At 54.3% G+C, this 26,012-nt stretch overlaps 1 protein-coding gene across 1 annotated transcript in view; it reads left to right on the top strand.

Moving 5' to 3' along the window:
• HS3ST6 (heparan sulfate-glucosamine 3-sulfotransferase 6) overlaps positions 1 to 24,227 on the top strand; it is a 53,537-nt gene extending 29,310 nt beyond the window's left edge. The window contains exon 3 of the mRNA XM_044452537.1: positions 23,609 to 24,227. Within this exon, the coding sequence (XP_044308472.1) occupies positions 23,609 to 24,227 (619 nt within the window). The remainder of the gene's footprint in view (positions 1 to 23,608) is intronic.
• The last annotated feature ends 1,785 nt before the right edge of the window (positions 24,228 to 26,012 follow it).

Raw genomic sequence — 26,012 nt, 5'->3', positions numbered from 1 at the left:
ATTAAGGTATGTTCTGGAGCAAATATCTGCTCACCTAGCGATGGGAGAAGCAGGTATTTTCAGACCCACATTTTTAGAAAAATCATGTTTCAGGGCATTCCTATTTTTGAATGGGAAAAATGCACACTGCTGGGTGTATTTTTTGAAAAAGCACACTTTTGCCTATCAATTAAACTGTGAAAACATGTTTTAAAAGTGCATTTCAGGGTGCACACTTAAAAAACAAGTGCAGTGGCAAATTCTGGAATTTTCAGACTTTCCTAAAGACAAGCGTTTTTCCTGCATTTGCACCCAGCGCTGCAAATGAGGCCGGTGCACCTGACTGCGGAACAGGCGTGCCGTCCTCCTCCTCTCCGACTCTAGCGGGGCTTCCCAGCTGTGACGTTTTGGCCTCCCGAAGTGGGTTCTTCTCCTGGCACAGCACGCCTGCTCTCCTGCATCAGTCCCTTTGCCTGGAAGAGCCACCCTTCTTCCACCCAATGCCCCACGGAGGAGTTGGACCACAATGCCCATCATCCACATCTAGCATGGCCAATGACCCATGATGCGGGTTGCAGTGTACTGCATCTGGGGGAGGCTGCTGTAAGATGTAATTTTCCCCGAAAGGCTTCAGCCACTGGTTGAACAGTGCAGAGAAGCTGAACAAACCAGGCAGCCCTTAGCCTTTTCCAGGGTCATACGACCCAGTTACAGGCCAGCATATCCACTTCCTTTGCTTGTGGACCATGGAAAAGCGAAGCGTGTGCCTGCGGTGCCAAACAGTCCTGGGCCCCTCTGCTGGAGGGGATGGGACCAGGGGTGGCGGTGGCGCTCCGGGCCAGGTGCCGGGAGCGCCATTCCCCAGGGAAGGCCTCCAGGCCACTGTGCAGGGGGAGGCTGCACTGTGCCTGGCAGTCGCGGGAGCGGCGTGGGAGCTCCATGTGCAGAAGCCGCGGCTGCGTGCCAGATGCTGGAGAGGAACGGAAGCTCGGGACGCCTTTTGGGAGGAAGATGGCTCTGCACAGAGGCACAGGGATGTTTGGAGCGTGTGACAGGCAGTGCTGGCAGGCCTTCACTCGGGAGGTTTTCTCACTGATGACTAACGGGATGTGCCGCAGATCTGAAGGAGTCAGCACTCCTCCAGCTTCCTTGATTTCTGCTACTTTATTTTTGTTGGATTTGTTGCGATTAAAACATGAATGGAAGGAATTGCTCCCCATGTCGCCTGGCTCATCTCTGGAGGCTCAGGGTCGCTTGTGAGTCCAGTTGAAAGGCAATGGCAGCAGGCCGCGCTCTCTTTCCCTGCACTGGGGGCTCACAACAGCCTATTTCAGGACCACGAGTTTCCTGGCCGAGTGGCGACATGCGAACCCCGGCCTGTGCCAAGTCCTGCATACAAACTGCTCTGCCCCTCTGGCTGTTGTCCACATGCAAACGGCGCCAGCCTTTGGCCAGTTCTGGGGCACCGTTTGAGGAGGGTTCCAGGAGAATGTCAGGGGTGCCTTAGGCCGAGTCCGCCCCCCCCCCACCCCCAGGCATTCCCAGGCCTGGCTAGGTTGGAAACACCCTGCAGAGTGGTGACTGCCAGTCAGGGTTCACATTTCTGGGCTAGTTGGAGCCATGGTTTGGCTAAGGCGAGGCAGCCCCTTCTGCTATGCCAGGGCTCTCAGGGGAAGCCGGGGCCCCTCCCCACCCGCTTTCTGAGTGTTCTTTCCAGCCTGTTGGCACCCAGGTGCCTGCTGCTGGGCAAGGCTGTGGGCATCTCCCCTTCAGGGTCTCGGGCAGACGTCTCTCTTGATGCTTCCCGGGCAGGCTGATGAAAGGCAGCTGGTGTCCAACTCGCTTCCGGGGGGGAAGTCTCCCCCATTTCTGCAGTGGCTTGTGGGGCAGGGTGGCAGAAGGCTTTTGTGTGGAACAAGACTGCTGAATGGCTTGAAGGGCAGGCTGACACAGGATGCCGGTCCCTTCACGAGCGCCACGTCGAAGCTGCGGGAGGGCACTGTTTCCTCCCTTTTTTCTGCAGTAGCTCTGTTCATGGGCCTCCGGCAGATTAAGAGAGTGGACACTTTCAAAAATTCTAGCAATTCCAAATGGAATCACGGGTAGCACCTGTGCTGTGCCTTTTCCTTCTGGGAAAAGCAGTGTTTTCCTTAAAATGTAATGCAAGAACATTATCCCTGGAAATGTGCAGAGTGCTGCTGCCATGCACCCCGCCCCCCTGCAAAGGCCAAAGAGGCACTGTGCTCACAGGGCCCTTCCAGGCGACGCCACGTACTGGAGGCAAGAACCGCCACTCCGGCATTATTGCCGGCGTTTGGACGCTATGCTGAGCTGCTCTTCTTGAAGGAATCTGGCTTACCAGGAACCATCCATTGTGCTCAGATCTGACACGTCAGGGAGAAGCAAGATGGAACTCCTGCTGTGGGTATCGCGCTAAGCAAGGGGTGGGGAACCTTGCGTGTGTGACGGAAGAGCCGAAGCTCTTGGAGGCCACGTAGGAACGGTGCGAGGTTCTCTTGGAGGCCACGTAGGAACGGTACCCTCGAAGACGGCCCGAAGCGCCAAGCACGCCGGCATGCTGTTTTTTACCTTGTACAAAGATCAACGCGCAACTAATCGTGCAGCAGTTGGGCCAGGGGAGTGGGGTGTAGCCCTTGGGGGAGTTGCAGGTGGGCCACGTTTGGTCCCCACCCTGCAAACCAGGGGTGGCAGGGCTTCTCCCACTGGCAGGAGGAGCCGCGGGGGGGCCACCTCCCGGCTCCCGTGAGCACACTGGCTCGCTCGCTGTAACCAAGAACGTTGCTAAAATTCTGGCTTAGTGCGGTGTGCTAACTGGGTCGCTGTGTGGCATTATTTTCAGAAAGCTAGCTTGAAAGGTACAATAGAAATCAAATCAAAGAATGCGTTTTCTAGAAGAACAGTGGGAATCATGCAACGATGCAGACCACCCAGGCTTCCCTGGTTTTATAGCTTCCTTTTCTTAAATCCAAGCATGTGGAATCCCGCCCAGGTGTCTGTCTTCTGTGCTCTGCATATCAAACTGCCTTCCTCAAGCTGGTGCCCTCTGGGTATATTGGATTGTGAGAGCTGAACGGCTGGGAATTTTCTTCGTTTCATTCATTACATCTCTGGAAACCCTCAATAGCCGAGGCGCTCTGAGTGGTTCTTGAAGACTGAAAACCTCAAAAATGCAATATTGTACATAATAAGAGACGTTTGCATGCAGATGTATAAACAGGCAACACACACATGTAAATGATGTCAGCAATCAATAGTAGCAATTCTGTGACCTGATTATAAACCATTTTTTCTGCTGCCCAATCCCTGAGAGAAGGGGAAGGTCCGAGGGCAACATTGGTACCCAAAGTGGTTTAACTATTAGACAGAGAGAGGGCCACACCAAGAAAGTCCCACAGCTTCCCTTGGAGGAGACACCTCAGTCCATGGACACAGTAAGGAGAAACAATCCTTCAGGTCCTGCGACCCCAAACCCTACAAGGCACTGGGGTCATAGGACCTGGCCCACCCACTAAGAGTTGTAGAAGGCGCATGAAGCTACCTGACAGATGGCTGCAGGAGAACCTGCTCCTTCAAGGGGGTGCAGCCCCACCAAGAACTGGTTCAGCCCCCTCCATCTGGTCCAAAGAGCCATCCACTAACAGCATCTTGGTGTTGTCTGGATGGAGTGTCATTCAGGTGCTGCCGGTCAGCACTTCAGGAAGACTGAACTGCATTAAGCAGGTGCAGACCCGATTGCTGGGAGAGCCTCAGAACTTTCTAGCAGGCAAACGGGATACCCAACAAACTACATCAAACCTAAATGTTTCAATTAATTAGTCGGGTGCTGGGAAATGAGGGATGGCCGCAGCACAAGGGAGCTTTCGGTGGTAGTCGAAGTCATCCATGCTGAGGACTAAATTTGCATGCTACAAACTATTCCTTCAGCTCAATTAATTACCCCCATTGGACCCAAGCCACCTTCCTTCATCTGACGCTGGTCATGGTGGCCAGAAGCTCAATGGGAAGCTTAACAATGGCTCCCAAGGCCAGCTTCACCCTGCTTGTTTGCTGTGGAGCCGTTCAGAGAAGGATGACCTCCGTGGCGACTGCAGCGCTCTCCCTCACCGGGGATGGAGTGGAAAGCACCCCTGGCTCTTACCTGCTCTAAACTGTCCTCAGCGGGTGGCAGCCAGGAGCTTGCCGTGTGTTAAGTGTGGTCTGTTTACCCTCCTGACAATACTGGCATTGCACAATCCCTTGGGGAGGCCTCTGTCTCCCAGTGGGAATGCAGTCAGGCCAAAGTGTGTGAGCTGCCAAAAAGCAAAACTGATTGGGTTGATTAGAAACTGCAGGCTGGGCTCTAGCCCTCCGGTGCTGCAGGCCTCCCGTTCTTGCCCCTGGGATTTGTGCAAATGCAAAGGCTCCTGGGATTTGGCACTTCGTAAAACTAGGTTTCACTTTTTATGTGAGTGGCGGGAGATCACAGAAGGCTGCTCCTTGTTCAGGGTTTTGCTGCTCTGCACTGACTGAAGGCCCCTTCACCACCCGTGTGCTCCGCCACCTTCCCATTGTGGCAGGGCCAGCTCCCTTCCAGGTGTGCTGCCGTGCCGGTTTGGGCGGATGAGAGCTGTGGTCCAACACTTCTGGAGGGATTCCAAGCTGAGGAAGCGGAACTGCACCGTGTCCAGAGATCTAATGTGCAGCTTCATGTCTTCTCCCTTCCAAAGGGAGCTGGATGTTGCAAACAGAGGGAAGCTGATGGCAGAGACGGAAACAGACTGCAGAGATGCGACAGCTGTGGGACGCGCTGCAGTCCTAGACAAGTCTACTCAGATGTAAGACCGATTAAGTTCAAAGGGATTTCTCCCCACTAAGGGGCAGAAATTAGCACTTGCAACTCTGAGCCTGGGGTTTTCCTGTGTTCAAATATGCATAGAATTGTGCCCACAGTTAATCGTTAATTAGTTGGCTGTTTGCAGCCTTCAGCTACTTGGATCATTTCTGAAATGTACTAGTCAAAACCAAATATTGGGAACACATAACTAATACTGTAGAATAAAAGAGACCTAGAAGCTCCCCCCCCCCCCCCCCCCACACACGGATGCCTCACAAAGCCAACCATGTGTGCAGCTGCTGCTGTGCGTGGAGGGTGCCATTTTGACCAGATTCAAGTCCATGTGCTTCGAGAACAGCATTCACTGGTAATATTTATTGGCATTGGTATTTGATGTATGCAAAATTCTCTGTTCAGGATCTTAAAAGAGGCGCTGACAGGACAGGACCGGATGGAACAGGGTGTCATGCAATGTGCAGCCAGTGCCCTGGATGTAGAAAGCTGGCAGAAAAGGAAGGAAGGGTCAGTGCAGCCACCCTCTGACTTGCTGGTTTACTGCATGCAGGGACGTCTCGCAGGTGGGAGGAGATTGAAGCCTAGGACATGCTTGCCCCTCTGCACTCCGGATCTGCCACCTGCACCTGCGTTGCATGAACTCTGTCTAGCAGCTGCCGCTTTTCTGTTTTCGTGCCAGATGGAAGCTGGTGTGGAGGGGGAGGGCTTAAAGACCCAGACAGGGTGGTGTTGGGGACAGCATCTCCTCTAGAGTAAAAGCTGGAGCTCGGGAGTCTTCCCTCCTGCACACGGGTTCCCAGTGAGGCCGCGCTGCCCTGCCCCTTCGGGCCGGGCCGGGCCGGTGGGGCTGCTCGGGGAGGGCGGGCCCTTTGATTGTGTGCAGCGGAGGCTGACACGCGGCCCCCCGTAGCCCTTCTCCAGTCCACTGCCCCTCATCTGCAAGCTGTCTGCAGCTGCCGCGCACGGCCCCCGAAGGAAAGGGTCACGCGGCGATCACAGCCCTGGCGGCCGGGTCACAGGCCTGACACCTGTCACAGGCCACCCCCGCCCGCCCGCCTGCCTGCCCACCCGTGCCAGCACGGGCTGCCGAATCGAAGGGGCTCCAGGGAGAGCCCTCCGGTTCCCGAGGGGGAGGCGAGCTGGGGGTGCCCGTGCCCCGCCGCCCCTGCCGTGCCTCCAACGCGCGGGCTGACGTGTGCCATTTGGGAAGGGGGAAGGCGCCTCTTCAGCTGCAAGGAGCACGCAGCTCGTCGCCCCCGCAGGCCACCACTCCCTCGCACACGGATGTGTGCAAAGGGACGGGCGAGGGGCATGCTGCCCACGCTTGGAGATCGTGCGGCACCGCTGGAAGGCAGCAGCTAAGGTGCCCCCCCAGCCCCTGCCGGCTGCTGTCATCCAGGCGTGGGGCGTGCCAGCAGCACGCTGTGGAAGTTGCGGGCCAGCACTTCTGGGGGTGTCTGCAGAAGCTGGTGCCACCCTGACCCTGGAAAGCGCCCAGCAATAGCTGTCTCTTTCCTTCCCAACGCAGCTTGAAAGGACTGGCCAACCAAGAGTGGCTGGGCATCAGACCAGATGGCCCGGAAGGCCCCTTCTGGCTCGCCTTGCTCTATGTTTCTATCTCTGCGGAGCATCCTGGGGCCACTGGCAGCCCTGGGAAATGAAGCTGGCAGCTCCAGGCCTGCCAGCACTGACCCCTCCTGAGCTGCCCCACACCAGTCGGCCCTCCCCTTGCAGGCCCCCACGGAAGCGGGCGGCCTCCTTGCAGGGGCCATTCCAAGCGGGAGCCAGCCCTGCGGGGGAGTCTGGGGTGGCGCATGCAGGGGCAGCCCGCTCCCCTCGCCCTCAGGTTCCTGCAGCACGCGGCCTGTTCTTTGCACAGACACCCTGCCCAGGGCAAGCTTTCCCTAGGGGCTGCGGCCGGTGAAAATGGCACCGGCTGCACGCGTTGCCCAGGATCATGCCTACACTTGCTGCCAGCCCTCGCACCCGGCTCCTGTGAATGGCGCTTCGTTCTGGCACTTGTGCTGGAGTTAAGGTGGTGCCTGTTAATTTTCCGTCCTGCGTTTGCCCGCCTCCGCTTGACATTCAGGAACTTGAGCCTCCTTTTATCTAAAATTAATAACCAGCTTGCTGAAGAAAGCCGTTTAATTCTGAAGCAACTCCAGCTGGAAATAATGTTGGCTCGGAGTCAGAATTTGGATTGTGCTGTCACTCCAAATCCCCCGATATCTTTAAAGCAAGTAGCTGGGAGAGGAAAGCAGCCCCCCGCTTCGTTCCGGCCCGCGGTCCTTGTTCCGGCCACCTGGGTGTTCACATTTGTGATTAGCTGCTTCCAGGTTATGAGCTCTGTAGAGTTCATTGATTTGTGTTCTCTGCAGTTCATGCCGTTTTAATGTCATTCTCCTCAACGAGCGCAGGAGCAGGGAGCAGTTCAGCCGGGCAAGTGCCTGCCGATGCCCAGCGCCATTTCCGCCTCCTTCCCCTCTGCTGCACACATGTGCATGGGGGGCGAACGCAGAAGCTCCGGGAGCTTTTCTGCTGAGGCCCATTTTGAAAGGCCACTCGCTGTTTCGGTCAAAGGTTCCAGGACAGAGACGGGATTCTTTCTGGCAAATCATGACTGTGGGTCCAAAGTGTTTCAATGGCTCTGCCCTTAAGTGTAGCTCAATCTGGACCTCACTCAGTCTCTCTCTGTGCTGGTTCAGTGTTGCAGGAGCTCACTATTATGTCATGGCTGTCTTCAGCTCCGTTTCGATGCCTGCCTCAGAATGTGCATTTCTAAGTATGCATTTTAAAATTATCTCAGGATTTGCTTTTTGAAATAACATGCTTTTCTCTCAAAATATCCTTTTAAAAATACGGTTTCTCTCTTGGAAGAGACTCATAATTCTTGGCATTTCCAATTCAGCATGGATTTCTCCACCCAGAGGTATCAATTTCTCTTTTCCCCTCCCTCTGGAAAGTACCTTACTTGAAAGCTCAAATTGGGATGGATCGTCTTTATTTCTGACCAATGAAATTGAGGTGAAGCTTGCCACTCCAGGTGGAGGCAAAAGAAAAATCCAAACGTTGAGATGTTGAAAGAAATCCAATATTAAAGATTTGCTATGACTTTGCAATGAACAGAACTTCCAGGGGGGATTTAATGTGAGACCTGCCAAAGTGGATTGTGGTTGAGCCTTTGCACAGAGCAACTCTCCTTTCTGAAAAGACCAGGTGTGAAGTGGGCAGTGTCCAAAGCTGCTGCGCTTAATTGATATAATGTGAGCAGAAGTGACCTGGAGTTCAACACCAGTAGTATAAAGTGTCATGCACAATTTTTCAGGGAACCCCCCCCCCGCCCCCCAGCAGCTTATCCGACTGCTGTTGCACTAGAACCTGCTCACATTAGCACCACATCAGCTGCTTCGGTGAAGCAGCAACCCAGTATTTTCCCATTTTCTCCCCTGGTTCATATTGTGGGTGCTGTTTAATTGCAAGGAAAGGGAATATTCAGTCATTGAACAAAATGTTTCATTCAGCCACTTGGGCCCCTACCAGAAAGACCTGCAGGAAAAATTTGGGGCACCCACCTGGCAAAACATAACGGTGCTTCTCCAAGTGGCCGGCGTTCTGCAGTATCTCTTCAAGGTTAGATGGCTTGTCAGGAGAGAGCCCCGGAGATGTCTGGGTGGGTTGCCTTTTGCAATATCAGGCACTGCAGCCCTTCTGCCCAGGTGCCTCTTTCTAGCCTCAAGGCATGAGGTGTATTGCAGCTCCCATAGGTGGCCGCCACCAGCCAGGAAAGCCGTCCGCTGCATGGGGGATGCCTGCTCAAGCTGCCCTCTGTGAAGAACCATCAAAAGGCACAGAGGGAGGCACCACGGAATAGCTTTTCCATTATGACACTTGAACAAAAGCTGATCTAACCAGGTAATGGGCTTATCTTTTCCATCCCGGATCCCAGGAAGCACCCAGTCCCTCCACTGGCTGTGCTTTGACCTCTAGCAGTTTGCAGGCCTTTGGCCTTTTGCATGTTGTGCTTTTCGGCATTTCTGTGGGGCCTGTTTGAAAGATGGGCCCCACACCCCAGCAGGGCCCCTCTGCCAAGGCCCCCTGGAGCCACTGCTCCTTTCGCTGCTGGCCCTCGGCCTCCCGCTCTGGGTCTGGTGTCAGTGGTGCTGAGAAGAGAAAGGCAGCCATGGCAGCCACCACCCCCATTCTCCCAAAATGCAATGCAGTGAAGCATTCTGGGTAAGGGGTGGGGCCACTTCTGTGCTCCCACGGCATCCTGCTGTGCTCCCTACAGTGCCCCAGGATTGACTTTTCCAGCTCCTCCCATTTGGGGACAAGTGTAGCTGCACAGAAAACAGAATGGGGGGCGGAGGCAGTGGAGTGGGCCCCGATACTTCCCAGCAGTGACAGCTATGCCCGCTTCTCCCAGCCCTCACCCACCAGTGGGATCGTGGAACATGCCCCCCCCCCCCCGTGCCCCTTGGCTTATGCTCAGAAATGCAGCCCTGCTGCTCTCCCCAGAGCGTCGCTGCATTTCCGGGCTGCCCCACCTGCCCTGCCTTCCTGCCTGCGGGAAGGAAGGACACGGAGGCTGCAGCGCAGTGGAAGAAGCGCGAGTCCTCTCCTGGCTCCAGGGTGTTTTTCCCCCTTGTAACAAACGCTAATTAGGTGCAAAGGGCAGACTGCCAGGGCGGCGGAGGGAGGGCGAGGGGCATTAATAAATGATTCTCCTTGTCATTAATTGTCACGCCTCAAAATCGGGAGATGGTGGAGCCAGGAGAGCAGGAGGCTGCCAGGCCGGGGGTTATCATAACCTCGTTTTGGCCTCCATTAGTATGTACGGATTCGGTCCCTTAAAGCCAATTAGCACATGGGCTGAGCTGGACTGGAAACCCACTGGCCTCATTTGTGTGTTTCAGGTGCTGGAGGAATAACAGACCAACCTCACAAGGGCACCTGTGCGGGATGCCCACGGGGCCTTGTTCTGGAGGTGCCTTTGTGGAAAGCTCAGAAGGGACCGCCTGAGCTGCTTGGGCCCGGGGTGGAGGGTGGCGGCGAGAAAGAGACGCAGTTAGAAGGAGGATTTCCTCTCGCTGGGATTTGGCAAAGTTGCAAGTGTCTGGCACTGCGTGGCTGCTCACACGCAGGCCGAGCCACCTGCAGGTCACCTAGCAGGTGAACTCGCCTGTTACCCAAACCATCAACTCGCTCAGGGCTGGGCTCCAGGGCAAGGGCATGCAGAGGGGGTCTGCACGGGGTGCTGGTTCCTTAGAGGGCGACCCAGCAGCTCTGGAGGACAATTCTGCTGCTCGGTGTGGCAGGCTCCATCCTGGTGCCCATGTGGTGCAGGACTTGCAACGGAAGCGAATAACCTCTTTCCTCCCAGTGCGGGGGCGGGAGGGTCGAAGGCACGAGGGGTGGGATAAAAGATGCGACACCCAACACCAGCCTAATTTAGCATACGAGCTCTTACTGCAGTGACCAAGGAAAGGCACCGCAGACTTTTTGAAGTGGGGCAGCAGGGGTGGCAGGTACCGCACAAGGCCAAGAAACTACCAGCCAGCCAGTTTGGCCCCTTGGCCTAGGAGAGAGAGCTGCAAGGCTGCATCAAGCCCTGCAAACCCCCCCCCCCTCCCTCTCTCTGCTTTGCCTTCTGGAAGCTCTGGAGCAGATGTGCAAAACCGCGCAGTGGCTGCCCTATGCCTGCTGCCACGAACAACCCGGACCCTATACGGCAGTGGGACTGGCTGCCTGGAGAGGTGGTGGTGCTCCCACACTGGAGACATTCGGAAAGCGGCTGGACAGCCCTCTGAGCGGGATGGTGTGGCTTGGTGTCCTGCGGCAGCAGGGACTGGACCCGCCGGCCTTCCTGGCCCCTTCCAGCTCGACTCTCCCATGATTCCGTGAACAGTGGGAGAGGCCTGCTGGGCGCAGTGCTGGGGCTGCGGTAGATGCATAGCACATTCAGCGCTGGGCAAAAGACGGTACATGAACGTGCTGCTCGCTAGCACTGGACTTCCTCCTTGCCCTCTGCCCTGGTGGGGAAGCGAGGCCAGCCAAGGTCAATCCCGCAGGCACCTGGGGACACGCCAGGGTCCTGTGTGCAAAGTGTGCCGTTCTTCTCACCAAGTACGCAAAGCCCATGAGCCACGTGCGCAGAGGCAGGGCTCCGCTGGCACAGCAGGCACACCCCCGCCCCGATTTTCAGGCGCCTGCGTGCCTGTTTGGAGCAAGGCAGACTCTGGGCCCAGAGTCCAGGGAGCCGAGCAGAGAAGATGCCCTCCCCCATTCCTGCTAGTGCTAAGCCCCTCCCTCCTTTTCGCAAAAACAGACCCTGAGATGCCATCACCCGCTTTGTATACTGCGTCGTTTGGCCCGGAGCCACCCAGCGGCAGAGGCCCAGGTCCCACCCTGTCATGGCAGATGGTGCTGGGAGGGGAAGGGCCAAATCCAGCCCTGGCCCCCTTGCCTCCAAGCAGCTGATCCCATTAATTGGCCGGCAGGTGTGAGCACATGCTCAGGGCAGATCCGGCTCCCTTTAGGCGGCCAGCAGGACCCGGCCTGGGCCTCCTTGCCTCTGTTGCTGCTGGTCGCCCCCCGCCGGCCATTCTGGGGCAGCCCACCGGGGTGGGGAGCAGGCGGCACAGCCAGAGGCAGCCCACCCACTCACTGGCCTTCCTGTCAGCGAGGCAGGTGGGGGGGCCCGCCCACAGAAAGAGCAGTCCTCTTCTTGCAAGGGCGCAGGCTGGGCACTCTTGATCCGTCGCGTGCGGATGCTTGTGGGGCCGTTCCAACATCTGGCCCTCCAGGGCCTCTACAGCCCCGTGAAGAGATGAAACCTGTCAGAGGGCAGGTATCCCGCAGGGCTGCCGGGCGGGTGGCTAGTGGCATAGAGAGAAGGGGGAGAAGCGCAAGCCCACGGGAAGAGCTCCGCAAAGGACGCACTTTCCCTCTGCACCGAGCATGGAGGGAGCCTCCTCTGTGCAGCAGCTGGCTACAGGCCTGTGGAGAGGAGCCCCCACAAGCAGCAGGAGCTGTGCGAGCTCCCCAGGGAGAAGGCAGGTGCTCCTAACCCTGCCCTGAGGCCAAGCAGCACTGAGGCCCCTCGGTAGCAGGGTGCAGGGCCATAGGGCAGCAGGCGTCTGGAGTGAGGGGCTGCTGCCCCCGATTCCACCTCCCCACCACAAGCGGACCGCCCGGGAACCACCTGGACAGACCATGGAAATGGGCAGGAGACAACAGGATGGTGTTCCATGTGGACAAGTGCAAGGCCTTGCACTTGGGGCATAGGAATGGGTGTCATAAGTACAGGTTAGGGGACAAGTGGCTGGAGAGCAGCACTTGTGAAAGCGACCTCGGGATACTGGTTGACTGCAGGCTGAACATGAGCCAGCAGTGTGATGCGGTGGTCAAGAGGGCGAACGCCACCCTTGGTTGCATAGCCAGAAGTGTGGCTTCTAGATCCAGAGAGGTATTACTACCACTCTGTATGACTTTAGTGCATCCACAGCTGGAGTGTTGTGTTCAGTTCTGGGCCCCTCATTACAGGAAGGATATAGCCAGGTTGGAGTCAGTGCAGCGTAGGGCCACAAGGTTGGTGGCCCGTTTGCCGGGGATGCTGTATGAGGCGAGACCAAGGGAACTGGGTCTCTTCAGCCTGGAGAAGAGGAGACTCAGAGGGGATCTGTTGGCGACATGCAGGTATGTGAGGGGATGTCACATGGAGATGGGTAGAGACCTGTTCTCCCCTCCAGAGGAAGCAGGACGTGTTCCAGTGGAGCAAAGCTCAGGGAGCCAAGGTTCCCTTTGGATGCCAGGAAGCACTTCCTGACAGTTATTACCCCGAGGGTGTGGAATGGGCTTCCCCGGGAGGTGGTTGAGGCCCCATCAGTGCGGGTGTTCAAGGATAGGCTGGACGTCCACATGGTGGGCATGTCGTGAGCGGAGCCGGCTGGAGCCGGGGGTCAGACTAGATGGCCTGTTTCTATGTTTCTACCTGCCATGCAATCCTTGGGCAGAGCACTGGGCAAATGCGCTGCCCCCACAGGACGGAAGAGGCGTGAGACGGCCTTGCGCAAGAAAACTGTAGTGGGAAAGAACTTGGAGCTCTCCTTAAATCAGCCTGGAGAGCCCGACTTCCTCCTTCCACAAAGGTTTTCTTGTTCTTTTATATAAAAATCCTGCCCACAAATAGGCCAGTATGTTGCGATTGATATGCAGATCTGGGGGGGCACAGCATTCGCAGGGGCTCTCTGTGCACCACTCCCTCGCCTGCTCTGGGGTCCCCTCCGGCAGCCCTCCTCTCCGGTCCCCTGCCTCCCCGTCCCGCCTTCCAGCCTGCTTTGCATTTTCGTACAAAAAGGTTCTATCCCCTTGAATCCGCCTTCTGGGAGCAGCCTGTCACGGGGCCTTTGGCAGAGCAAGCCAGCCCGCCCCACTTCAACAGAGTGCCCAGGCTGGCCGTGTGAACTGGCCAGCTGCACAGGAGGGAAATCGAGCAATGAACCTCGGCAGTGATCAGCAACAGACAGAGCAGCCGGTTGGTAGGTCAGTTTCTCCACCCTGGCAAATGTATTCAGGCAATTTTGGTTCTGCTTTCGACTTCATGCGCATTAGTTTCAGCCATGGCTTCGTGTGGAATCTCCATTGATCAGTTCTTCCCCCTTACAGGTGGCACAGGCCCCACAGCAGATTGCGTCTTTTGATCTCTGTGGGTGTATTTGAGAGGGCCGGGAACCCTGTTTATCTTCCGTAATGAGCATCCTCCTGGAGAGCCATTAGCTGTCATTACAAGAGCAGCGCGTGTGCATCCTCACAGTAATGAGTGAGCCCGATGTGAAATCAATCCTGCCTCATAACAGCTGGACCTCTGGCCTCTCCAGGACTATGTTCACGAGTGTTTCGTAAGAGCACTGACCATGCGCCCTCCCGGCTCCTCCGCCCTCTGGGCTGTGCCAGGCTGGCAGAGCAGAAGGACACCGGGGAGGACTGCTTGGCCAAACCGGCCTTCCAGGTGAGCGAGAAGAGCAGGTTCCAGTTTGAGGAGAAATTGCCCACATTCACAAAGAATGGCAAGCAGGATATTGAGGATCCTTCGCTGGTTATATAGAAGGCGTTTCGAAACATGGGGTGGTGGGGTGGGGAGAAGAGGAGTGTCAGTTGCACGACTGCAGGAACACTCGAGGCTGTCCACGCCCCTCCCCATGCAGACCATCAGGGCCCACGTCTAAATGGCCGTGCTGCACCACTGCCTGCGAGGACTGAAGGCGTGAGAACCTGAGAAAGCCCTGCTGGAGGGGCGCGGCACCGTCCAGGCCAGCGTTGCACCCACACCGTCCGAGCAGCTGCCCAGCATCCCCAGCAGGCATGCACGCCAGAGCCCTCCCTCCCCCAGCTGGCGCCCACGGGCACGCCTCCCCTTCCGTGGAGCGGAGAGGGCAGGCCTGCCTGCAAGGCTGTTGCATGTGGGGGAGTGGAAGGGATCGATTGGCGGGAAGGCGCATTGCTTGCACAGCAGGTCTGGGTTCACTCATCAAAGCACATGGCAGGCTCTGCACCAGACGCAGTCATGCGTCGCTGTCTGTACTTTTTTATGTAGGATGAAAAGCCATTTCTGTCGATCATCAAGTGCCGAGAACTTCAATATTTAATGTGAGTCTTCCTTCCCCAGTCCAGACGATGCAAAGCCCGCCCTGTGCTCTCTCCTCCCGGCCTTCTCTCTCTTCCAAATCCGACCTCACTCTTCATCATGGCTGTTCTCTTCCCTACCTGCAGGCAATGCTTAGCATTCCGAAGACATTATCTTAAGGTCAATACAAATTAACTGTAAATTTAATTAAAGTTTCCAGTGCTTTTGCTTGAAGTGGTGTGTAATGGGTATCCATTTGGCCTTCCCCTGCTCTCCGCTCCCCCAGCCCAAGCTCGGGGGGGGGGGGTTATCAATAATGAACAGTGGTAATTTCCTGAGAAGAAATGGAACGAATGACAATGTGGCAAAGGTGGAAAGACTTGGCAAGTGCGGTGCGAGCAGGGTTGGAAGCAAGGCTCTTGTGAGGAGGCTCTGCAGCGGGCCGAGCACTGAGTGGGCCGTGAGAAGCAGGGTGTCCTCAGTGCTCGGGGGCGTCCAGGCAGGCCCTGGCACCAGGTGCGCTGGCCACCCAAGCCTGCTGTGCTGGACGCTGGTGCTCCCTGCAGTGCTTGGTCTCTTGGCTGGCAGCTCAGGAAGCGCTGGGAGCTGCGGTCCGGCACAGTTGGGGAGCGCTGGGTCAAGGCACAGCTGGGAGCTTCCTGGCTGCGCAGATGGGACAGCAGAACAACAGGCCGGACTGGCCGGCCGGCAAAAGAGGCTCATCTGCGGCGCAGCGGCTTCCTGGCTGCATGTGCCTTTGCACGTGTTTTGGAGTTACAAATGCGCTCTGCGGGGGTCTTCCCCATGTGCTCTTGTGTGCGTAGCAGGCACATTTTGGGGTGCACATCTTTGCATATATTTGGGCGTTCATGTCTTGCTATGCACAAGCTTTGGGGGAAGCAGTGCTGTTAATGGCATTCTTTTTTGTGTGCGGATTCAAGTATTGTGAGTTTAGTAAATTTGCATAAAATGCAAACCGAGCAAATGTCTCCCACACCCCCTGAATCAGTCCAGGGATCAGCACACAGAGCAGGCTATAGATAGTGATTTCGTACCAGGATTTGGCGTCTTGTCCTCTCGTGATCATGGTGTAACAGAAGCGCATATTTCAGATGGGTATTTCCTTGAATCCTGGGAACTGGGAGGGACACGGGAGGCTACTACGTGGGCCAGCACCCAGCTAAGTACAGGCTACACACTGCAAGATGCAGTTCGCATCCCTGGCAGGTATCCCTCCAGCCTCTGCATAAATGCCACCCCCCCACCCGCCCCCCCGGGTAGGGGAGCCCATTCCCTCCGAAGACAGGCCCTGAACATCAGGAAGGTTCTGCTACTGCTGACTCAAAACGTGCTTTCCTGTAGCGTCTTCCTGTAAGTGTGTTTGTTTTTTTATTGGGAATGCAAGCAACCCACTGTTGGAACCCCAGCCAGGGGTTGGGGAACCCTGTTGGAACCCCAGCTTGGAACCCCAGCCAGGATGCAGGGTTTTCCCTGGTGGTTGCACACCCATGGCCTGAACCAGCCACCAGTTTTCAGTATGTGACTGAGACATTCAGACCAAATTGCCAGATTGGGAGGGATGACGTGTGAGGAGAGACTGAGGGAACGGGGTCTTTTCAGTCTGGAGAAGAGGAGACTCTGAGGGGATCTTTTAGTGACTTACAGGTATTTAAGGGGATGTCATGTGGAGGAGGGCCATGGCCTGTTCTTCCCTGCAGTGGAGGGCAGGGTGCGTTCCAATGGAGCAAAGCTCAGGGAACCAGGCTTCAGGTTAGATGTCAGGAAGGATTTCCTGGCAGTTAGGACCCCTAGGATGTGGAATGGGCTTCCAAGGGAGGTGGTGGAGGCCCCATCATGAGGGTGGTCTAGGAAAGATTGGCTTACGTGGATTACATGAGGGAGCCAGCTGGAGTCGGGGGTCAGACTACATGACCCAGGAGGCCCCTTCTGACTTGCTGTGTTTCTATGTTTCTAAATCAAAGAAAGCAAAGACTTGAAACTGGAGAAACACACAGTTTTGGGGAGGAAAACTCCTGAAGTAGATGCCTCCCACCTACTTTTCATGCTACCCTGCAGCTCAGGGGGCCGAACCTCTGTGGTTTGGGAGCCACTGATGGGAAGAGGTGCAGAAGGACCAAGTGCTTGTGGGTGGCGCTGTCCCCACCATCCCGAAGCTGCTCTGGCCATCCAGGCTGGCTCTGCTGGAAGCCAAGGCCGGACTCAGTGGTCCCTGCTCTGGCAAACTGGTTGGTCTCCAGCAGGCAACCTCCTTTGCTAGAGGGATGCATTTTGCCAGGAGGGTGTTAAGTTTTATGTGCAGTGCAGCTTTCACCTGGCACGGGGAATTCTTAATTGGATTTTAATGGGCCCACATTATCATAAACCCTCATCTCAGTCATGCGAACTGTGTTGGAACAAGTTGGTCCATGTGCAGAGAGATCTTCCCAGCAAAACTTCTGCTTGTTCCTGTATCTTATGTGTTTCCCTCTAAAATTAGTTTGAAGCAAGAAAAGTATGGCATCGAAAATAAATCTAAAGTGGCATGCTTTATTATTATTGGAAAAAGATCAGAATTTTACATTCCTACACTATCGAACTGAATGAATGCTGTTGTGTGTTTTCTAGATGGGCTGGAGGGCTTTCGTGGTCCAGTTTAATGCAGCCCTTTCCAGTCTTGCAACTGTTTTTTCCCATTTGATAATTAACATTTTATTGCACATTAAAGGAAATGATTTATTTAGGTTGTGATTGCTGAACTAGAGAGAAGGGGAGCGCATGCACAGGGTAGGAACACATGGAAAGAATCATTCTTCTGTAGTAAAAAGAAAGAAAGAAAGAAAGAAAGAAAGAAAGAAAGAAAGAAAGAAAAAGAAAAAAGAAATGTTAAACCCAGTGACAAGCCCAGGAAAACATTGGAAAGGATATAAATTCTTCAGCACATCGGCACACAGTAGCGCTGTGTAATGCAGCATGGAGGGCATCGTACCCTCTGCCAGCCGCAGCAAGGCCGCCTGAAGGACAGCCTGCGCCACAGCGGCCCTCCTGGCCTCCCACCGGCAAGGCCCTGGCCAGCGTGGCCGGCGGTGCAGGAGGGCGGAAGCTGCGCGGCAAAACCTCCGGAGGACCTCGCGTTCCTCCGTTCCTGCCGTAAGAAGAGAGGTTGCTCCAGTGGACTGCACCAGTAGCTTGCTCAGCTGTGAGCCGGAGAGGTCCTCATGCGTGCACGTCCTCCTGGTGCGCCTGACCATTCGCAAACATTTATGCAAGGGAACTCCGTTATGTCCTTGGCTGCTGGGCGGTTTCCCCGTGCTTAAAAAGATCGGCCTGTCTGTCCTTTGCCCAGCGAAATCCTGGGGGGCATGAGCAGGTAGCCCTGTGCAATGGCAGCCTCCCCTCTTTCTCCCCCTCCCCGCACGCAATGGCCTTAACTTGTCGGAGCAGCCGTGTTGCAATTTGCACATCCTGATCCGCCCAGCCAGCTCCAGCAAAAGTGCACAGTGGTGCCTGTGGCTGCGCGCCCAGGACTCGCCCGGGCGCTTGGGCTGCCTCAGATGGAGCAACAAACAGCACTTCTCCCATCCCACCTGAAGCCGAGGTGCACAAGACCCCAGGTGGGCCGAATGATTTGGCGATAAGCCCACAAACAGCTCCCCCACGCCCACGCTGGGATTAAAATAATGGCAGTCGGGCTGACCGGGGCGACCTGCAAATGCACTTAAATTGGAACCGCGAATGCCACCCTTGGTTGCACAGCCAGAAGCATGGCTTCCAGATCGAGAGAAGGATAACTGCCACTCTATCCGACTCTGGTGTGCCTGCAACTGGAGTATTGTGCTCAGTTTTGGACCCCTTGTTACAGGAAGGATATAGCCAGGTTAGAATTGATGCAGTGTAGGGCCACAAGGATGCAGGAAAAGCCATATGAGGCAAGAATGAGGGAGTTGGATCTTTTCAGCCTGCAGAAGAGGAGACACTGAGGGGATCTGTTGGTGACACGGAGGTGGGTAGAGACCTGTTTTCCCCTCCAGAGGAAGCAGGACGTGTTCCAGTGGAGCAAAGCTCAGGGAGCCAAGGTTCCCTTTGGATGCCAGGAAGCACTTCCTGACAGTTGGGACCCCGAGGTTGTGGAATGGGCTTCCACGAGAGGTCGTTGAGGCCCCATTGGTGCGGGTGTTCAAGGATAGACTGGACATGCAGATGGTAAGCATGTCATAAGCAGAGCTGGAACCAGGGGTCAGACTGGATGGCCTGAGAGACCCCTTCTGACTTGGTCTGTTTCTATGTTTCTTTGTGTTTCTCACATTTTGCAGAAGGAGGGCAGGGCTCTGACTGCCACAGCCACTGCCCTGTATCATTTCTTGCTTGTAAGGGTTAGGGAAATGTGTGCAGCCCCCACCTGCTCCCCACCCAGTCCCCTACATATGCCTCAGCCGTCCCCTCCGCCAGGCCCAGCCAACGTGACCAGCGGGTGAGAGCCCGGGTGATGCAGACTGTCCCACCTGGAGGGGGCCAGACTGAGGAGGGGGATCGCAGGGGCCAAAATGCATTTAAGAGAGAAAGAGAGAAATGGAGGGGGACTGAAATGGAAACCCATGCCTGTCAGGCAGAGATTTTTCCCAGCCCCGCCTGGAGTGAAGCAAAAGCAAGTGAGTTTTTTGCCATGGAGCAATGACCTTTCTGTGATAGTTCAAGTTTCATTTCCTGCCCCAAAATACTTATATGATTTCTTCATAAAGCCATTTCTATGCAGCTTTTAGATCTAAGATGGTCCCCAAAATGACTGATAATGAAAACAATTTTAATACAATAAAACCAAGAACTGAATAAAACTGTTAAAGGCTAGTTAAAAGGAGAGGCCAAAATGTAAAAGTTCAAACAAATAAAAAGTTCAACAAACAAAGAAGACCATGAGATTGCTCATGGATGAAAGGACATTCCACAACCTTGGTGCCACGCCTAAGAAGGACCTGCCTTATTTTCAACCAGCCACACTTCTGAAAGCACTGGATCCAATGTTGAACCTGATGGGTGGAAAGGTTTATACAGAGGAGGCAGCCAATCCTGGTCCCAAACCACTAAAGCTTTGTTGGTAAGAACCAGCACCTTGAATTGTGCCTAGAAGCAGATGGAACAAAACCAGCCAAATAAGTTCCAAAGTGGAAGCTCCGGAGATCATTCTAGCCACTGTACTTCATGCCAGTAAAGATCTCTGAGCATTTTCAAAAACATGCAGGGTGCATAGGAGTGATCCGGACTGGGCATGACCAAGGCCTGGGCGCCCATGGCCGCACTGGCAGCCCTTCTTTTTGAGACGTGCATGCAGGGAAGAACTTCCAAGGGTAGCGTCACACATCACAGACAGACGTTTCCAAAGATGGCAAATGAAGTGAGCAGGGGATGCCACTAATGTTTGTGTCTGCTTTGTGAATTTCTTTCTGGTTGCTTTTGGATGGAGTTGAGAGGCTGGTCCAGCTAGAACTGGGGTTGATCCTTCAAGTACAACATGCAATTTGTTATGCAAATGGGGAATATTTAAAGATTGCAGTGTATTGGCTGAGAAAGGGCATCAGTGCTTGGCCAGAATGCAGCGCGATGCTGCGGTCCGCTGGGGGTGGCCGCACGCACCTCCCATGCTGTGGAACATCAAAGAGGTCTGTGTATTGCACCAGCCAACATAATGAGACAGATTGGCTCCAGATCAAACTGCTGCCTTTTTACAAGTCATTAGAATTGTCCCATATTGCTTCCCAGAGAAAGTAGCGATTAGCAGAAGCCCCCTGGGCAGTAGCTTAGCTCGATTTCCACTTCTTGGCTCTGACCCAATGAAGCAATGCCGCTACTGAGAGAGTGGAAGGGACAGAGGTTTTGGTGGGCCAGAGACCACCTGTGGGATGGGGAAGAGGCAGGATACAAAAGCCACGGCAGCAGAACCTCGCCCAGAGTCCTGCAGTCCTTCGGGCACCATGTCGCAAGAAGGCTGTTGATAAGCTGGAGAAAGTCTCAGAGAATGTCAAGCTTAGGCCTAGAAGGGGCCAGAAATGTGTAATCTGAATTAACAGCAAATTATGAGGCAGACCTTCAAGTTCCTATGTAGGCCAGGGAGAAATTTCAAAGGAAATGAAAAGAGGTCCAGCCAGACCAGTGAAATCCCGCAGGAAGAGTTCACTCTCGGTTTGGTTGTCGCAATAGTGGCCATGGGCAAAAATTAGGAACTCTATCACCAAAAGGGAGGGGGATAAAATGGCACATCACATTTTCATATACAGATCTGTATCTATAGATGCAAATTGTATTTTATTGTGTTGTAAGCTGCCCCGAGGCTTCGGCAAGGGGTAGCATAGAAATGTAATAATAATAATAATAATAATAGTAGTAATAGTAATAGTAATAATAATAATAATAATAATAATAGTAGTAATAGTAATAATAATAATAATAATAATAATAATAATAATAATAATAATAATATAACTATGCTTTATAGAGAAATAGGAATACAGTATTTCACTAGGGAATACAATGGCCAGGTGCCCTGGACACCCGCTATCCAGCCCTTCTGTTCAGGTGCTATTTTTTTACCTCTTCCCCTTTTTGTGGCTCTTTTCTTCAAGCCAGACTGGAACAGAACAGGCCTTCAAGCAGGGAACTGTCTTCTGCCTGCTTTCTCCCATATGAGCTTGCCCTGGCGTTAAGATCTCTCTGGCAGGCCCATCTCCTGGTACTGCAAAGATCCTTTTATTCCGGCAGGCCTTTGGAGCATGTGCCTTGGAATTCCCTTCGAACTCTGCCTAACCTAACAAGTTAGACTTGGGATGTGGCCGTATGCATGGATGGGCAGAAAACAGCTGCAGATCTGCCAGCATTCCCCAGCCAGTCAGCCAGTGCTGGGTGGGAAATGCAATGACTTGTGGAGCATTTTCTGCCTAACCATGCATAAGACTGTGCCCTTAGAGGTCCTTTCTCTGGCAGGAAATGGGAAGGAGCAACTCGTGGTGGCATTTCCAGAGGGGAGTCCATGTTTCTATAATACGATTTCTGATGCCAGATTTTTATCCATTCATGATGTTGCATGGGGGCTGCCCTCTCTTCCCACGCAAAGAGCAATGGGGCACTGCCAATCCATTATAACATGGACCGTATTACTAGATCCCATTGTGTTATCGCTGGAGTTCGTAGCAGGGTTGCCAGAGTAGCTGTGGGGGCAGCTGCTTCCTCTCTCCGTAAGCAGTCGAGTGATCGCCACACCCTGCAGCAGAGTCAGTCGGCTGGTGGCCCGCACACCCCTCAGGCCCTTCTTCTGCAGCCAACATGCGGTGAGCTAGGAATCGGATCCTCCGCTTCGCTTCGCTTTTCCTTGCTCTTGCTCATGTCTCACAATTGCTCATGCACAAGCACTCAAGGAAAGGCTTTCCCGATGAAGGTGGCTGGCCTGTCTCAAGCACTCCAGTAAATCGAGGACGCTTCCCTCTTCTGTATACTTCGGGTAATGCCCAGGCTCTTGCTTTGCATGGGCCCCAGTTATTCAGCTGCACCGGCCCACAGACAGGGAAATGCCCTCTTTGGGGCACTGCTTGTTCTGCCGTGTCCTTTTGGTGCACTCGACCGCAAAGGAGCGGTCATCGTGGCAATGATTTCCACTGGGACCGGCATGGAGCGGTAGGAGAATGAACTGGTGCTCGGAGGCACCGCTCCAGGACAGGGAGAGGCCTCTCCTGACCTTGGCATCTGTGCTGGCTGAAAACCACTGCCAGTCACCAGGAGCTGCCCCTCTTCACCAGTTGCCCAGTGGAAGGGTGGCCTGATTTTCTAGCCTTCAACTGGGACATCATATGGCTTCCTCTCCAGTTCCAGTTCCGCTCCAGTTGGGATTGTATGTTCGCTCTGTATGTGTGAAGTGCTATCTCTGAAGCTCCCTTGAGCATTATTAGCTTCAAGGATGTGGCGGAGATCCAGGCAGCTTGTTTCCAAGTTTGTTGAGAACACCAGCAGGGCGTCTTGCCTTTCAGAGATGAATGAGAGTTTTGTTTGGTTTTTCCAAAGGCACCCGAGATGCGAAGCCACCCACAAACACACACCAGGCTTGTCCCTGCTCCCTCTTAGCAATATGGAAAGTTAATACCCTTGTGCATCTGAGGAAGAGCTGCCACATTCGTGAACCCGCAGCAGAGCCCGAGTTGGGCTTTGTGGGAAGGGGAAGCCCGTCTGGTTTTGCAAGCTGGGTTCCTGATGAGGACTTGTAGGGAGAGATGGCGGCAAGCCATGCAACCTGAGGATTCTGGGTGAATGCCTTGCCAGCTGAGTGCTTCCGAAAAGTGAGGTTCGGTGTGGGCCCGGGAGTCTTTTGATTAGCTCCAGGCCATCTCCTTATTTTTATGAGGTCGCAGTATCTAACCTTCTACTTGTATTTGATTAAAAGGAAACAGTCACCGTATTTAGAAACTTAAATGCCATTGTAAAATGTGTGTAAATTTCACTTTTCCACTGTCAATATGTAAACCCTTCTAGCCAGTCTTCAATGTACTCATCCTTAATGCCTTGATAAGACGTGGGAGATCTGTGTGAACTGGCCCGGCACCAACAACTGGCAGGGCTGGGCATGAGTGTGGGCCCTCGCACCAGCGGGGGCCCTGCGAAAGCCCCCTGAAGATGTTTCTCCACTGCACCACAGCCACCGGTGTGCAGTTCGCCAGCCTCTGCCCCTGCCAGGCAAGGGGAGCGGCACAAAGGGAGCCGCCATGGCTGCCTTGCTCTCAGGCTGCCCACCGGCCAGACAGCCAGGCCCATGCGATCGATTTCCTGCTCCCAGTGGCTGATCCCTTTTCTTCTGCAGAGGAGAGTCGGAGCAGGGCCCACCACACTGGTCTCATTCATTGGGGGGGGGGGGGGGGGCGCCGAGACTAGCTGAATGCTGCCCATGAACACCACATGCGGCCTCTGTGGCATGTTAGACCCCCCTCAGTTCCAAAATGGGGGAAATCCTGATTGATTGATTGATTGATTGATTGATTGATTGATGGCAGGGAACCTGCTCATTAGAATCCAGACTTTGTCCTGAATTGGGTCCACTTCCCAGAGAGGTAGGCAGAGCTGGTGGCTCCCATGGCTGTGGAAGAATCAAAACAGGATGCTTTCTTACTGATACCCTCTTACCTTCACAGAAACCTGATGCCAAGAACTTTAGAGGGACAGATCACCATGGAGAAAACGCCGAGTTACTTTGTGACGAAGGAAGCCCCGAGGCGCATTTACAATATGTCCAGGGACACCAAGCTGATCGTGGTGGTGCGCAACCCAGTGACGCGGGCCATCTCAGACTACGCGCAGACGCTCTCCAAGAACCCCGCCATCCCCAGCTTCCAGGCCTTGACCTTCAAGAACTTGAGCACAGGCCTGATTGACACGGCCTGGAGCGCCGTCAGGATCGGGATTTATGCCAAGCACCTGGACAACTGGCTCCAGTACTTCCCCCTGTCCAGGTTTCTCTTTGTCAGCGGGGAGAGACTGGTGAGCGACCCGGCCGGGGAGATGGGCCGTGTCCAGGACTTCCTGGGCCTCAAGCGGGTGGTGACAGACAAGCACTTCTACTTCAACGAAACCAAGGGGTTCCCTTGCTTGAAGAAGCCCGAGGGGAGCAGCCGCCCTCGGTGCCTGGGGAAGTCCAAAGGGCGGCCTCACCCCAGAATCAGCCAGCAAGTGATCCAGCGCCTGCAGCAGTTCTACAGACCCTTCAACATGAAGTTCTACCAAATGACCGGGCAGGATTTTGGGTGGGACTGACTGAGGCACCTCTCCGCACAAAAGGGAAGCTTGCTGTGGGGCAGCTGGGGGGGGGGGGGCTGGCCTGCTCACCGGACCCACAAAGCAGGTGCTCCTCCAGCAGCTTGCTGAGGGCTGCAGGGTCCATGGCGGTGGGCCGGGGGCTCGAGATGAACAAACAGGAGATACTTGGTCCTCTTTCTAATTTATATCACATCTTGCCAGTAAAAGAGAAATGCACACTTACCGACGAGAGGAAAAAGTATTTAACGTTCTTCTCTCCCCCTCTCCCCCCCTTTAAGCCAACACAAGCAAAGAAAGCATAAGCGAGCCGTTTCTGGCGAAATGTTGTGCTGAGCAAGTCTAGCTAATAATAAGCTGGCTGCTAAAGAACGATCCGGAAATTTCAGTAGGTATACATGGGCTGAGGGAAAGGAAGGTGCGAGTGGGGTGGGATGGGATGGGATGGGATGGGATGGGTTGCGAAGGATGCCCCAGTTCTTGCAGGTGCCCACGTGCCCATTTATTGCCACAGCTGGAGTCAGCCATGTGGCCAAGAAAGCGGGTGGACTGCAGGGGTGGCAGAGAAAGAAGCACTTACCGGATGGGCTCAGCGAGCCAGGAAACGCTCCCTTTGTCCGTCTGGGAACTTTTCTCTGGCTAGAACTTGGTCTAATATGCAAAGAACAAGGCTTGGGAGTCCGGCTCGCCTGTCTGTCACAAGCCTTGGGACGCACAAGATGCATCTCCAACTGGCGCCATGTGTGTTGGGTCGTGAGAGAAGCTGCCCTTCCAGTGGCACCGTGTGCCCAATTAAAGAGCCCACTGGCCACTTTCAAGGCCTGTCGGAAGTGGCAGCTTTGGAGAGAGCTTCACAGCCTGATGCCCTTCTAGTGTGCTGGACCAGGCCTCCCCTAATTTCTAACCAGCAGCAGTTGTGGGAGGGCAATGCTCATGCAGGGCCAAGTTTGTTTCTCTGAGTCACTTACTGACTTTTACTGAAGTTGCTGTTGGCTGGCTCGAAACAGAGCAGTGTGTATTGGGTGATTCTGTATGAGACAAACACCAAGCGTCACATTTTCTTGAGAAACTCATTCTTTTTACTTTTGCACACTTCTGGCCCTAATGATTGTGAAGTGGAGCTCAGAAGCAAGCTGTTGTGGCCTGCGGAAATCTCAGAAGCCTGGCTGTTTTCCAGAGGTCAGTGTACCACTGCCCCAGAAAAGGCCTTGTTCATCTCCATTGCTAGCAGAAGCAATACAAATTACATAACCAGGGGTAAATTGTATAAAACTGAATTATGCAACCTGCATGGATTGTGCAAATTCCGCCCTGCCCCCCGCCCCTTTTAGCTAACCAAAAAAACCCAGCCCCAGCTATGAAGAAACACTGTCTTAACTGGTACATGCAGGGCCTCCGGTGTGCATAATTGGATTACTTGTGGCAGATTCTCTGCCACAGATGTGGATGAAGAAGCTCTTGCGTTTGTAGTGCACCGATTGCACGGCAGAGCCCCCTCCCCATGTGCTTCCTGAGTGTGGGTATTTTGGTGCACAAAGCCAAGCATTTCACTCTGTCTCAGCCTGGAGCAATCCAGCAGCGAGAACATCCAATAGCAAAATGATTTGGAGAAAAGGCAGCAATTCTGTTTTTGTTCTTATGATAGACTGATCTGGCAAATGCTAACTTCCCTTTTAGTTTGTTTATTTTTATGGATTCTCAAAAAAAAATTCTGCAAGGACTCCTAGCAGCTAATAAAAGGAAAATAACAACAGCCATTCTGAATGTGCACCAAATGTTTATACT

This window comes from Varanus komodoensis, unplaced genomic scaffold, assembly GCF_004798865.1.
Source record: "Varanus komodoensis strain SLA01 unplaced genomic scaffold, ASM479886v1 scaffold73, whole genome shotgun sequence".
Lineage (NCBI taxonomy): Eukaryota > Metazoa > Chordata > Lepidosauria > Squamata > Varanidae > Varanus > Varanus komodoensis.
The sequence above is the reverse complement of the archived record's forward strand: the minus strand, read 5'-3'. Positions and strand labels throughout refer to the sequence as shown.